Source organism: Melanaphis sacchari, unplaced genomic scaffold (assembly GCF_002803265.2).
Source record: "Melanaphis sacchari strain LSU unplaced genomic scaffold, SCAv2.0 Contig12_pilon_pilon, whole genome shotgun sequence".
Lineage (NCBI taxonomy): Eukaryota > Metazoa > Arthropoda > Insecta > Hemiptera > Aphididae > Melanaphis > Melanaphis sacchari.
Window position 1 is genome coordinate 1,279,954 of NW_020270527.1, and position 17,449 is coordinate 1,297,402.

The window sequence follows — 17,449 nt, forward strand, 5'->3', positions numbered from 1 at the left end:
TGCATCTGTTCTTTCTGTAACGCCAATTTTTTTTTTCTGCGTATTTGTAATGTAATTATACTGTATGTTTAAAGTTAAATTCATGACAAAATAGCTATTTATTTTAAGGCGTTGACAAATATACAATATATCTATTGGTTAAAAATTTGCTGACGTAGATACGTCTGAAAATGTTCCTTTAAATAAAAGTTATCAAGAAATAATAATCAACGAAATAGAAATAGATGCTATACCTGATCGGAAACTCTGCGCACGTCTATGATGAGCAAGGCTTTTAAAAATATTCTAAAAAAGTTATTTTCCAGTTGAAAATAATATCTTTGTCGGAGTTTCATGGTAACTAATATATATATATATATATATATACGAACTGCATGACTGTTCAAGTTAAAAATGTACTACACGTATGTACATAACTATGTCAAAGTTTAGTGCAATGCATTATTTTTTAGGGATTTAAATTGCTGGTATTTTTTAATATTTTCCTATCGTTAATCTCATCATTGTTATTTATTGTTTTGTTTTAATAATAGACCATTCAAAATATTTTTAAATTTAGGATTTCTATGAGTTGTGAAAATATTTCACATTTGATAAAAATTCAATGACTAGTATTTACCTTATGTGATACTTATACTATCCTCACGTTCCGCATTTTGAAAGGAATGAAGGATGTTCGTTACGTGAACAACTAACTGATTCTGATCCAACATGACGTTCGAAATGTCACATTAGATTTCGATTCGGTTGGCAGTGAAATACGATAAATTTAATGTATTCTTACAATTCCGTCTAGCATCTTTAACAACATGACGTAGATATTTGCTATTGTTTGTTATTCTACTCATTTTTCATTTCATTTACTACAAGTAGTACCTACATTTTTATCAAGTGCCATTTACATTTTATCTATGTTGACCCATATGGAGTTGGTTATGATAGGTTTTTGAATATTTTCCTCCGTTAGCTCATTGATTTCCGTCGTTAAAAGCCCCTTAAAATCAGCATACTACTTCAGCAAATAATACAATTCGTATAGATTATTCGATACTATATATTCTCCGATTGAAGGGACTATAAGAAAGAGAAAGCAGTTGTATACTATAACGTGAAACACTTTCATACTAAAAAACGTACGAAGAAAAGGTTTATGTGATATAGGATTTAAATAAATAGCAGTACCTATAATAGATCTTCACTGTAAGTTTGTGACTGACTCGCACCATCAGCAAAGGCAAGAAAATTAAAATCTAACATTTCCAACCATCTGCTGCGTTTTCCTTATAATAGATGTAGTTGTAATGGTACGAGATACAATAATTTAAAATATATTATAATCGGTATAATATAGCTACGTTTATTATTATGTACAGCAGTGGCGGACGGTAGCGAATGCAACGGGCGTAAAAAACCCGAATCCCCGAGACACAACCCTTGCCGCGGTCTCGAAGCAACTATAACCCTGCACCGTGAACACTATATATAAGCACACACTCACACACACACACACACACACACACACACAATAATAATAATATACTACACTAGGTCAATTATTAACGCCCGACGACGATATTAACATGCATAACCCAACGCTATCCGGTTTATCTGTTAATTGGTCTGGAAATTTACGACTTTACATACCATTCGGGCTCGTAATCTTTCCTCGTCCCACCCGTCCAGTCTTGAAAAAAGTCGTGGAAATCTACCGCCTATCCCTACCGCAGTGATGCACAGTCGTACTCGTGCCGAGTTGATGCACGAGAACGCGGAGTGGAGTATTCAATTAAATTTCGTACGGAAAGACGACCAATGGGCCGGATTATACGACTGTTTATTCAATGGATCCCGTCATCCGTGACACTCTCCCCCCAATTTCGTATAATATAATATTTTATTTTAACGATAATAGTACGATTTGTACACGGCAGCTGCAATTTGTAGGAAATGATTTTCGATGTTCGTGTGGTTAGTGATTACACACTTGACCAGCAAACCGTTATAATTCTTCGGTAATACAATTATCATAAATCAAATCTAAAAGTCGTTGGGATATTACTTACTTACCGTTTTAGTAGTTTGTTCTACAACTCATTTGGCGCTTATAAATTTTCGAGTCCCGATGCTTCGAAATCGAGAAATCGCCAATGGACAGATAAAACGTTTTCGATATAAACTTTTAAGGTTCTAAAGAAAACTTTGAAACGGTGATGATCGTGATTTTTTTCTAAAAATAATTGTCTACCGTTAAAGTTTCATGAAAGATTAATTTGGTCAACGTGTAGTGCATGTTAAATAATATTGTACAATTTCCGCAGTCTGTATAATTATGCGTTACAAAAAACGTAATATTATATAATAGGTAGATATTATCAACACAAAGTAAGTGCCATTTTATACTATATGTTGGTAAGTTTAGTAAACGATCAGAGATTTTTAAAAATAAGTTAAGAGTTGAGAGCAAACCAATAATGATTTACGTTATAAAATTGCATTTGCAATGACAATTATTTTTTTTTTCTATCAGTGTACGTGATTCATGATTAATGCTGAACCATTATTGCAATATTATAATTGCATTTTTTTTAAATATATTAAACAAGATGGTTATATCATAAATTGAAAAATAGAGTATTATGAGATGAGTTTTTTTTTATGCATTATTGAATACCTAATTCAATGGTTTTATTATTTTACTATGATATATTTTGGTAGTTAGATCCCATTTTAGGTTCCAAATGTATGTATTATTTTTACAATGATGTATTGTATTTTTTTTATTCTGTAATAATAATACGTTTTAATCTTAAGACTAATTTTAATAGACACTTAAAGGCAATGAGATTGTTAGTGATTCATATAATACATATTATTTGTAAGGTCTCAAAACATTTTAACACTATAAAAATACTTATTATAAGTATACTTATCGAATTCATATACTATTAAATTAAAAAAATATCTTGATAACTTTTATGTTATTTTACACCGATGATAATTTTATTATTATGTAATTATTTTTTGACATAACTTTGTTCAACCTTTGTACTATTATTACTACACTAATATCAATATAAATATATAATAAAACATCTTTAGAAATATATGCGAACAAACCGTCTCATCGACTGTTTTTTAGTATACGATGATTTATCATTAAATTCAATTTGAATACATTCATTAAAATGACCTATTCAATTATATTCCAATTTATTTGATATCTATTATACAACATATTCTGAGCGATTTTCCAATTTTGATTTAAATGTAAAATTATGCTTGCTGGTAATACTGTAATAAACTCTAATATTGTTATCCAGATAATGTATATACACATGTAGAAGACAGTTTTAATAATTATAATAGATCACTTTTAATTTTTTTTTTTTTAATTAAAACATATATTTTATCACTGAAATAAGGTATGTTTGATGATATCGCTTAAATTTAGAGTATAACTATTACCTTAGTTTTACTAGAAAAATATTATATATAACCAGTAACTGTACCTACTTTGTTTGTATACTCATCTACAGTCCGTAAGGGTCTAATACTTAGGGTGTATTAAGAATGTCTTTCATTATTACCATTATTTAATATTATAATAATATAATATTTTTTTGGATGTTAATTTAGAATTTTTACATGAATATTATTTTTTAATTATTGAACATCACATGAAAAAAGAAATATAATCGATTCACGATACATTTCGTTTATGTGACACAAACATACTAGAAAATATAATCTTAAACGTAATTATTATGTACGTAATTATAATGCTCTTTGTCAACTTATTTGATTATCATTGAGTATAAAATTCCAAGTATCTCCCCAGGCAAATCTGTTATTAATACATTATACATTTTAAGGTGAATTTAAATGAGCTAATTATAAATCCGTATAATTTTGTCTTTGTACATTTTATTCATAACTACGTCAACAAGCATAAAATCTTGGAAAAAGTATTTATGTAAAATATACGTTTTAAATAACTGTATAGTTTTGTTTTTAATTATTTAAATGCTTAAATATTTATTTGATGTTTAATTGATGGTGTTTGAAAAAAAAAATGGTAGACATTTCTCTTTGATGCCAACACAATTTCATTATATCTCCGTAATTTCTAATTGCGTGAAGTAAAAGTATAGATTTTTTTTTAAATATTTTTAAATAAATATAACCATTGGATTTATGTACATTTTAAAATTATGCAACGTGGTAAATATACAGTTATATATTTGTTATTTAAATAGACTAAAAAAAAAAACGTTTTCACGAGTATTGCCATATTTGATTACGATTATTATTATTTTCATGTCACTATTATAAAAAATGACCATTATCTAAAATAATCTAAATTAATATTTCTTAGCATCATCATCATATATATATATGATATATATATATATATAGGGTTAGTGTAGAACTATAAAATCGTTCAGAGGGTTAGATGTTCATTTTTGACGGACGGACATTGATACTATTGATATACCTATAAGAAATTAATACACTCACGTGTTGGTGTCTATTGCGGTGATAAAGATCAAATAAAAACACTCCAAACCTAAATGAATATACAACATTATCTCATACATTGGCTGAAAACGTGACTAAATTATTTTATATTTACAGCTTTGACGTAAGAGGCATGCCGTTGGATCAAGCACACCATTATTCAGCGCCGGATGTGTTCGGCAACCGTGCCTCCTTCCGGACAGTTACAGATCCGGCATGTTTATTGGTGGATGAAGTACACCGGAACGATGAGGGCGTATACAGATGTCGTGTGGATTTCCGAAATTCCGCCACCAAGAGTTTCCGGTACAACTTGTCCGTCATCGGTAAGTGATCTTCTATTCCAATATTATGGTGATGTAATTTGTACAAGCAAACATAACGGTGTTTTTTTGTCGTGTTAGGTATAATAAGTAGGAGTCTGTAGGAAAAATAGTATAATGGTTGTTTGATAAATATAAATATTTTTGTTGTATAGTGCTTGTAGTGTATATTTATTTATTTAAATTTACTTGGAATAGTTTATGCTACACTATACGGAATAAGTTATTTTTTTTTACCACCGTGTATATCCTACAATATTATATCTGTGCAGGTAGAAGTGTTGGGTTTATATTTTATTATTATAGGTTAGGTGTTTTGAATTATTAGGTACGATAATAATCATGAATGTTAATTACTACGATAGTCTGATAAAATATTTATTATTATTTTATTAAAAAAAAACTTGAATGTGGAGCCAATATACATGAAATAATATGGAAAAGAAGAAAATACTTTTACAACACAATCAATTAAAATAATTATTAAAATCATAAGTAATATAATATTTAAAAATAATTATGAAATTCATTTTAATTAAATAGAACAGCAATTTATCATTTTATATAAGAATTAAGAAGCTAAATTGATAGGTAACAAATGTATTGACTTCATATAAGTAACAACTTATAAGACAATCAAAAGTCAAATGCACGCGATAGTAACCTACTACTATAAAGTTCAAGAGACCAATATATATTATCCTTTACTAATGTAGTAATATCCGTATTTTTCTGCGTATTCGCGTGTTGACAATCATAAATATAAAGTTATAGCGATGAGCTAATAACTCAAGTACAATAGCTTATAGAATCGATTAAAATGTAAATAATGTAAGAATTTTGTTATTCTTTACAAACTGTGTGGTAGTTTTAAAGTATATACTTATTTTATTAAACGTTTAGTAATAAAAATTGTAGGTAATACAAACGAACAACATAATATAACAATAAAAAATAATATAAATAATAATACGTATATATTACATGTTTATACATATAATGTAATAAAAATCACCGACGAGTTTAATTAACCAATTATGTAAGTAATAACAAATAAGTTATTACTAACAATTTATATTCTTATCAAAATGTTTAAACCAGAGTTTTTAATGTAAATAGTATTTGATAACTATTAATTAAATACTTATTAGATCAAGAGGTATTACATAGTTATCTAGTTTATTATATCTATTAGTTATTTTTACTATAACCTGTGTAAATTTTTTAAATGATATTATAATAATATTGACGTTGAATAAAAATTATACATAGCAATCAATTTTTTTGTCGTTCTGTGTTATAATTTTATATTAAAGAATAACAAAATATGTAAGTAATTTTCAAGTTCTTCTTTACGCCACTCCGAGAATAATTCTGATGCCGCCATTGTTAGAGCACATAAAATTAAATTAAATATAAAACTGTGAAAAAGATTAAATAATAACAATAAAAATAATCCTTGTTAAATATTATGACTGTACATGGTTTTAAACAAAAATAAAATTGTAAATAACAAAACATGAGGTAGTAATTGATTGAAAATAAATTGTCCATTTATGTCGACAGTAATTACATCAGCCCTGTGTTCTGCGCAAATTAAAAAAAATCGCATCTAGTTTTGTTTTGTCATTAATATATGAATAATTTATTATCTACTGGTTTTAAATTAACACGGTAAACACGGCATTACCACTAAAGCCGAAAATGAATCATTATTCGTGTGGTTTAAGCTTTCAGACAAACAATAAGCTTGCACGTGTAATTATTGGCTGAAACCCAATTTAACATTTTATTTTAATTTTAAAATTGCATAACTGAACGAAATTAATTCATTCTATAGTGGCAAATCGTAATAAACTTCTATTTAAAATTAGTTTACACAAGCATTGCTTGCAGACAAATATTTAATTAAAAAAATTAAACCAAACAAAGAACATTTATAATAATATGTACACCATAATTGAAAAAAAAAAATTGTTAAATAGTTGAATTTCTCTGTTTTTACAGAGTTAAACAATTATTCCAGATGTTAGTCATTCAATAGACCTAAGTGCATATTTTTTTTTTTTTTAATTTATGTCTTAATTTAAACTTTTATTTAATTACTACTATAATAGTTTTCTTCATCAACATACATTTTGAAACAACAACTTGTGTTTCAAGTTGTATTTTAATAAATCGAAATAATTAGAAATAAGGTTATTAAGTAAATTTAAAAAAATAAATAAATAAATATAATTTGAACAATTTGAATAATTTTATTATTAAATAATAGAGTTAGTATACTTGGTGAAATATTCTATATGCATTACATTAATTTTGATATTTAGACAGTATTAACTATTAGTATGTCAGTATGCAAATATTATAAACCATCAACGAAAATTATTCATTCATATGATAATATATATATTCATTATTTGAAAATGTTATTATTTATAAATAAAATTAATTGATTAAACTTACACGAGAAGGTGTTACATTTTACAAGGCATACTATTAAATAACGATGAATCAATTTCAAAAATTAAATGGTTTTTTTTTTAAATGTACTAGTTTGCCAAAGACTTAATAGTTTTTTTTTTTTTTTTATTTAGCTTTAAAATAAACGGAACTTTTATACAATCTAATTACAGAAAAAGTCATTAAACAAAACACATATAATATTCAATGCAAATGATTGTATTATAAATCAATTATATTCTTAATGGTTTTAAACCCTGGTGAAATTTTTAGCTACCATTTTTAAAGTTTTTCATTCATTTTAGAACTGTAATTTTGTACTTTTTAACTTTTACAATAGAATAATATAAATTATGTAAACGTGTTAATGTTTATTATCATTAGTGAAGACATGATTATTACATTATCCAAGTAAAAATATTATAATGACATATATTTTTCTTTTATTTATGTACATTATTATGATATTGGAGAATTGTGAGGTAATACCAAATGAATTTCGTTGTAAATACTTGACTTGTGTATATGTTCATGCAAATATTGGAATTTTAATTTTTATATATTATTAGTAATAATTTATTACTATTTGTATTATGACGAAAGTATATAATATTATTATTGTAACCTATAATAGAGTAATATAAACATGAGAAATGACAATGAGTAATATTAACGTAGGTGGGTAGATATTATTAAGCACAGAGTCCACTTATTGTTCTTGAAAGAGTTATACTGCAAAAAGTCCACTACCTTTCTGTTGATATTATTTTTCAATATCTAATTAATACGCACACTTCATATTTAACATCAAAATCATTAATCAAAATGAATAAAACAAAATAAAATGAGAACTAGTTATAGTAAATAATATTTACTTTCAGAGATTAACAATAGATTAATTTATAAGTGCGTATCTTTGTTTAAATTATAACTATTTCATTGACAATTATTTTGATAAAAAGTAGCTACTGTGATATTTTAAACATTAATAAATACAATGCGTTTATGTAAAAAATTAATAACTTTGGTTAAGGATTTTATTTAAGTTAAAAAAGGATTAAAACAGTTTTATAATTTTGTGATTTATTGTAGGTACATTGTAATGGTTTAATATTTGAATAATACGTTTCTAAATAATTTTATTCGTTTTGTAACGTGCTTTTTATTCAAAAATTTTGATTCAATAGTCAAACCATGAAATGTATTTAAATAAATTAAGTAAAACAAAATTATATTATTATAAAATTGTCAGCGTGATGCTTTGATTAAAATTATAATTCTGTATAATTCAAAAATAAAAAATAATGCCATGTTTATCACAATTCAAAATATTTACATAGTTATCAATGAATTTTAAGTTAATATATGATAGTTGATTATATAGTATTTGATAAAATATAACATATTATATGTTTTTTTTTAAATAACACTTATACATTTTATTTTATTTATACTTATCAAACCTTATTACTTACTTAATAAATACCTTCATAAAATAGAAAATTTATATATTTATTTCATTATTTATTTTTTTGTTTAGTGAAATCCCTTTTTTTCTAAAATAAATATCTGAAATACTAAAAAAAAAAATGAAATTAATTTGAATTGGCTATTCTTACATTTTATTAATTTATATAATAACTAATATTAAACTATGAATAATTATTCAAAAAATTAATAATTATAATAATAATATTATTATATAAATATATATTATATTATAATATTAATAATTTTAATAATAATAATAATAATAATATTACTATATAAATGTATATTATATCATAAAATTAATAATTATTCATTTTTATTTAATAATTATTTCAAAATTACTATTTCGTAACGAAATAGTTTACAATTATTATTTTTATTTTACTTTTTAATATGAATACCTATTGAGCTCAGCAGAATATTATATTATATAAATAGGTAGTTTGATATTTTACACAAAGGTAAAATTTTTAAAAATAATTATTATTTCGTGTTTAACATTGAATATTTTAGCAATAACAAATATGGTATCTTCTAAGCAATGTTTGTACATGCGTCTTATAAACTTTAATATGCTAGTTTAGATTAGTAAACATATTTTACGGTTTTAATTAAGTAGACTTATTAATTAATTATTTATGTTTAACAACTATCTCAATTAACTGTACACATGTTTGAAATTCTGAAATAATTAAATTAAGTATAGTTATGATATAATATACCAATTTTTAATTAATCTAAGACTTTAAAAGCATACAAACAGAAAACATTTACATTGGAAGTGTTAAAATATTATACTATCTTTACAAATTATGTAATAGTTTAATAAAATATTTTGGTAAATAATTGATAGTAGTAATAAATGATAATAAGTATAACTAATATTTAACTTATTTTAACAAAAAAACCAAATTCTAGTACTTTTTTTTTTCTCTTAACCTTTGTAGGTTTATTATATTTACTTCACTAAGATTTAAATGTTTTAGGATAAATAAATGTACGAAAATGCAGTGAAACTCATAAAATTATTTGATCGACTTAACATTGTTATACTTGTAAATTATGAACTATTTACTTATATTATAGCAGTGTGGAGATGTTTAATGAGTTTCTTGGTGTGATCAAGTGTGCGTGTGTGTAAGTTGAGTAACTGCGTTGATAATATGGTTTAAATATGTTATTTTAATCAAGGAAGTACGTAGTTTAGTGGAGGCTCTGAGAAACTGGAAAGTAGTAGTAGAAGTAGATAGCCACAGAGGGTTGGACTGGTTGGAGAGAGCTAGTTTATCGAAAAGAGGCAGTCAGTGAAGAAAAGGAAGACTCTGTTCAGTTACAAGTAATGTAGATGGTATTAAATAAAGTTAAGTGTTAATTTATAAATAAATAGTAAGTAATTTAAGTATTATATTATACAAAGTAACCCATATTACTGCGGTATGGTAGCTTAGCAGAAATACTATTGTAATCACTGTTATACTATTTTCAACCTACGAGTATATTTATTGTGATCCGCTAATACTAACTACTAAGTTTATTATTGATTACCCAGAAATAAGATTTCATATTTGATCCATGACGAATGTAGGACGTATATCTACATGATAGTAATAATATTTATTAATTTATTTTGTAATGTTTTGTATAAGTTTGATATACTATGTTAAGATTATTTTAAGATTTTATTACCAATCCATTTTATTATTCTCTCAGTAAATTTTCTAAAGTATCAATTAGGAATAGTTGTCACTATTTTTTATAATTATCAATTAATAATTTAATTAAGACAAAGTTTCATCACTAGATAGCTTTTTTCTCAAGTTCCCGGCTTTTTTAAAATGTTAATAATTTATTTAAATGAATTTATAATTTTTATTAATTTTGTAAGCATCATTTGTACTTAATGTAAAAAAAAAAATATAAATGTGAAAATTGTTCAAACTTTAAATTTAAAAACCAAAAAACTTTTTAACTATGGTATTTTTTTATATTTGTGTTATTAAATGTTCATCATATTAATATAAAATATTGTGTGTAATAATTATTTATTGTTAAAAAATGTTCAAGGTTTCTGGATACAATTATGTTAAAGTGCATATATGTTATTAGTGTTATGTATTTTATTGTCATTGTAGACTAACATAGACTACACATGCTTGACGCTTTTGTATACATCATTTATATATTTAATTTAAAAGGGCAACAGAATTATTTTTTATCATAACAGAACTGACATATTTCGTATTCATAACACAGACAGCGTTTTTAAGCTTTAAATTTACAGTTATTAAGGGTATACATACATATATTTCACGGTGCGTTACTTACCAATCAAGCTTATCAATAAAACATAACATTTTGTGATTACGGGTTTTCTGAATTTCACCTTGGCATATAGTTATATCGAAAATTGTATACAACTGCAGTCTACTTAATCCGTTTATAATATCGACAATACGTATCTATATACGAATAATAATAAAATAATCATTAATAAATTCTCATGTGATATTACTCTTTGTGAATCAACATTGTCTGCAGTTTCCATAAATCATCATAATAATTTTATAGTGTATGCTATAAACCTTTAGAATTATTGGTTAGCCATAGGAATGTAAAAACGCTATCACACATAATACCATTTTATGAAATAATTATAATAATATATCATTATACAGAAAATTTTATCTGTGTAATCAATTCGCGTACATTCAAACAAAATAATTAATAAAAGCGAAAAACAACATTGAAACCAATGGTTATTATAATAATACAATCTGTTGATATACCACGATCGTATATCTATCTATACAAAGATCGCAATGTATTATGTATAAAATGATAAATATTTAAAAATGTACAACATTTTAACAAAGTATTTCGATATGCATTGTTTGTTAAAGTGTACAGCTGTGCTAGTACTTAAGTACTTTCTGATTAAGGAACTTATAATATATTTTTATAACTGTAATTAGGTATTTCTGCTATTAAGGTTTTATTTAAAAATAAATTTTACTACTTTGAAATTTCAACTATATTATGAATTCATAAATTTATAAATTAGAAGTAAATACATTATATACATATAGCCTTATCATATTAAGTTTACTTATTGTAAATAATTTTAGTTATAGTTAAAATCATAGTTCAAGAAGTTATTAAATTAAAAGTAAATAATACCTTACAATTCACATATATTATACTGATTTTTACTAAATTATAGCACCTATACTCTATTAAATTTAAACAATTATTAATATTAAATTATGTGCATTTACTTCATATTTTAATTATGTTTATATATCTATTAAATTTAAACGTGATAGATTAAATACACTAGATTTATAAAGTCAACAGGAAAAAATTTGAATATTTTTAAAATTTGATTTTTTTTTTAGAGAATGATAATTAAAGTTAAAATTTTTCTCAGTTTTATACAAATTATATACTAAGAAATAAACAAAATATAAATTATTTTAGATAATTTATTGTTAATTTATGTATGAATATTTAAAGTATTTAAAATTGTATACTCTAATACTCATAAAAATGTGATGTAACTTTTTTTTTTTTAATTTTATTAAAATAACTTTACTAGGATATATATTTTTATTATTTCAATAAATATTTGTACTGTAGAAACGTTAAAAATATTAAATTTAAGAAAATGTGCTCTGTAAATAAATGAGTTGTTTGGAGTATACAGTTTTATTGAAGTATAGTATAATATGCTTCATCTGTTTAATTCGATTTCATAGTTTTCGTGTAAACTAATATTATTTTTAATGGAAAAATTGAATTTAACGGTCACATTAAATAACTAAACTAAGATTTTATTTTACATATTACCTGACGGAATTATTATCTAATATTTACAGATAGAAAAACACCTTAAGGTTACAAATATTTTATCAAAAGGGATGATTTTTAAATTTGTTGTCTAATTTTAATAAGGTAATTACACAAAAATACTAAAAATATCAAACAAATTTAAGAAAATGTAATTTTTAATGAGTTAAATCTAGGATAAATAATTTTCTGAAGGAGATTTTTTTATTGTTTTGATTATCATAAATATTGTAAAAAACACTTCAGTTTTTTATGTTTTTTCATTTGTATTAATTTATCATAAAATGTAATGATATAAAACAACAATTAATTTTATATTTTCAAGATTCATAATAATTATAAGAAGTTCTGAAATATTATAATTTGAATTAATTAGAATTATATGATTAATAATAACTAATTTTTTTTTTTTTTTTTTTTTTTTAAGAATTAAATATTAAAACTATAGCTTTTATTGTTTATGTTTGAAATAATTAATAATAATTTTCTCACATATTTTTATATACTAATTTATGCCTTATTATATTTAAATATATATACTGAATACCTATATATATTTGTGAATTTACTAAAATATGTTTTTAAAGTATATTAATAACACCTTATCAAGCTTTATGGTTAAGTTACATACTTATATATGAAATAAAGCATAACTAGATATTACATGTATATTTTAACTATAGTATACAGGTTTTTTTTTATCTCTTAAAACAAAAATGAGATACATAAAATGCTATGGTGTGGAATCCTGGGCTTTAAATGATGTCATTAAAAAGAAAATAGAAGCATTTGAGTTATGACTGTATAGAAGAATACTGAAGATACCATCATGCACTGCCTGGATTACAAACATTGAAGTTTTTAGGAGAATGAACAAGGACACTAAGCTCATAAATACCATTAATATAAGAAAACTCCAATACTTAAGATATACAATGAGGAATGAACGTAAGGTATTCTATATTTCAATCCATTTCGCAAGAAAAACATTTGGAAAAAAAGAACCTGGCAGAAGAAGAATTATCATAGCTTTAGAATTAAGGGGTATGCTTTGGAAATAGCTCATCAGAGTTCTTTTTTGTCTTAATCGATAAAGTGAGTATTGCTAGAATTGATTTTTCGAGAAAATTTAAGAACCAAAATGGGTATTAAAATTTATATTTCAAAATGATTACCACTATAATCCATTTAATTAAAATCATACGTTTTCTGTTTTATTTATTTATATGTTTTAAATACATTTATTTTGTTTTTAATACAAGATAAAAATAAATACATATTTGAGTGTACATTTTTTATAGACGTCATAACATAATATTTTTATATCTATGATTTTAATAATATTTTAGCTCCAAAAATTTACAATATATATGGCCGGCTATTATTATTTTTTTATTTATTTAACATACCAGTTGCATTGTTGCAATGTATCAAATGATCAATACATAGAAATATCTTTTTTCAACGATTCATTTTGAACTAAGTTCATCTTGTAATATTTAGTAATTTAGTTATTTTTTAGTATTTTTAATGTGGACAGAATATCAAAATCCATCGTTTTTATTAACTTTGATTTTAACAAGGTATACAAATTGTCTGTTTCTAAGTTAATATACATATACATTTCACAGGTATTTTACTCAAAGTACAGTTGATTATCGATTATCCACACTATGCTATTGTTAAAAAATATAGTGTTTTAATTTGCTTTTATTTTTAATTTTAAATTAAAATTAATTATAATACGTACTTTTAAGTTTTAACAATACATTTTTATTTATTTTATCATATTATATTAATATTTTATGTATACAGTACATCAGTTTTACTTTTTAATTTTATTAATATTTAAATTCATGTTTACTGTATTTTTTTAACTACTGTTGGATTATACGCAACTCTTTCGGTCCCAATTGATGTAGATAATCGATGCTTCACTGTAATGCAAAATATATTAATACAAAATATTATATTTGTATAAATAGATATATTATTTATTGATTAAAACATATTTTTTGTTATGATTTAAATAGGTTAGATACCTAGTTTAGATAACTATTTCCCCCCAAAATAAAGTATTGTATTATAAATTCTATTATTCTTATTTTGCTATCGGGTTATTGTGTAGGAATATTAGATTTCGCTATGAACCAATATCGATTGTGCTTAGATATAAACTAAGTTCAAGAAGATGAGTGTTTGCCTGACAATAATGATAAGGTGAGAAAACAATTTCTCCGTAATCCTATGGTCAGATCGCATAGTTTCGGATTTATAATATCTGTAAAATCCAGAAGTCCGTGTTAAAATGTCTCCGTCGAACTGTGGAAACTCTAAGCAGTCGAATCACGTATGAACCAGTAGCCTTTTATTATGATAAGCCGATTTTATCTCATCGATTTTTATCCACATTTTTACTCGTATACTCAAAATTGGTTTTTCGGGATCATCTCATGCTCTTCTCTGTATAATAGTATTCGAAATGATCATAAATATATATATTTATTATATCATATCTTCCAGGTATACTACAGTCTTGAAAACTTATACATTGCTAAAAGATAATTGAATGTAATGTAAATTATTTTCAATTTGTATTTTAGTTTAAAGTAGTTGAAACGAAACATATTTTTCTGTGTCAGATATATATATATATATATATATATATATATTTAGTTTTTTATACATTAGATAAGCGTTTTACTAGTTGAAATAATTTTATATGACTTATATTATACAAATGAAAAAATGAATAATTTTTTTGAACCCAAACTAGTTAAAAAAAATATATTTCAATGCTATTATTTGGTATTTTTAGTTATTGTACTAATATTGCAAAAAATTCCTATTTATCCTTTGTAACATAACCATGTTACCGAAATACAATTTAGCTTATTCAATCGGTCGTTTTGAAATAATGGCCAATTTAACAATAGTTTTCCACCGTTTTAGACGAAATTGTCGTTAACACGTATTAACTACGCTTAACACAATAACATGACACCACTTGATTCGTATTATCTACTTACTAATGGAACCTTCTCAAGTGTGGTATATTAACCGACACGTAAATACCTTATCCTGCTTGACCTCGGCGATCTGTTATTTTCTGTATACATTACAATAAAACTTTTATAATTATTATATTTCATAAAATATTATACAAAATTATTTTTATAGTTAGTATGAGTACGCCAACAACATTATATTGTAAATTATCGTGTGCACAAATTTTATAAAATGCAATATAAATTATCTTCAATTTCTCTATATTCTTGTAAATATTATGTTTTTATCAAATATCATAATTATTTATTTAATATCACATGATTAATTAATCGTGAGTCAGTGACACCCATTTTAAATTATAAAACAATATGAGTATAATGAGTTTCCTTTTATGATGCTTTAAAAATTGCATATCCAATGCGCTGTAATAAAAACATTTATGAATCATTATTATTTATACGCATTTATGAATTAAATTGTTTACTGAATTCTAAAGTTCCTTCGTCTAAAACTTTCAATTTCGTTATGAAAAAAAGACGTCGATTAGTCTCTTTTGGTGTTGGTGTCACAATTTGCATATTACTTATAGCATTTTCGGTAGCCTAAGTTTAGTGAACAAATCGAACAATGAAAGGTCATTAACCATTTAATAGTATTTGTCATCTATTTAAGCTCTGAATATTGTTCTTAACACAATCTAACCGTATCTTGCAGTTTTTCGTTTACTATCACATATTTACATCAAACGATAATTTGTTAAAATTAAACATTCTAAAACCTGGATTAATAGAATAATACAATTATAGTTTTAAAAATCAAAATATCAATCACCAATAACCATAATATATCAAAATATTTTTATTAAACATAATTTGTGCTTAATGATCATTATTTTTTTTAACTTAAATTTTTATTTTACAAATTTTTTAAGAATTTTCTTATTTCACAAGACTAGTTAAGTTTATTTTACTCATTAAAACATATTACGGGAAATTGGCGATTATTTAATTTAATTTTTCTCCCAACTCTCTTAGTTAATAATAAATTAAATTTTAATACATTTAAATGTATTAATTAAGTTAACGTAATTGTTTTTTCATCTTTACACAATACTTTATTGCAAATACCACTATATACAATTAAAATTATATTACTAATAGATTATTAGTTATCGAAAAAGTAATAAAAAAAGGTTTTTATATTGAAAGCTCTAGATAAAATATTTATTTTTTTAAATACCATACAACATTGTTACAAAAGTTATATCAGGTATTTAAAAATCACAACGTTCAAGGATGCGTGATATAACGAATAATACCTATTTGATATTATACAATCGGAATGTTTGACTTAGATATCCATATTATTTGTAAATAAGTTTACTTTTCCATTCAGTGAGAGTATGACATTTTGAATACTTTAATAGTTCAATAGTTCAATTACTAATTCTATTAATTATCCGAATTTTTAATTTAGAAATACTAAGCATTTATATTATTTGCGTGTGAGTATACGTATATATGTCGTAGGCCATATGAATAATTAGTTTTTTTGCGAAAAGACTAGGCTCTTTGCAATAGGGTAGCCCGTTTGCGGATTACTTATTATTTTTCCAAACAGCCTGCTGTTTTTTAGGCTCATTGCATACAGACTAACAGCAGTTAGACCTTTTAAAAATTACAATAATTTTATGGTAATGACCATTTGACTATTGTATTACTAACTTTATTTTATATTACTAACTATGTGTAAAATGTAAACTGAACTATTATATTATTATATTATAAGTACATTATTTT

General features: G+C 24.0%; 1 protein-coding gene across 4 annotated transcripts in view; it reads left to right on the top strand.

Moving 5' to 3' along the window:
- Nucleotides 1-17,449, top strand: part of LOC112591189 (protein turtle homolog B-like) — a 318,331-nt gene that overhangs the window by 147,099 nt on the left and 153,783 nt on the right. For all 4 annotated transcript variants that reach the window (XM_025334915.1, XM_025334918.1, XM_025334916.1 and 1 more), the window contains exon 3: nucleotides 4,636-4,844. In XM_025334915.1, the coding sequence (XP_025190700.1) occupies nucleotides 4,636-4,844 (209 nt within the window). The remainder of the gene's footprint in view (nucleotides 1-4,635; nucleotides 4,845-17,449) is intronic.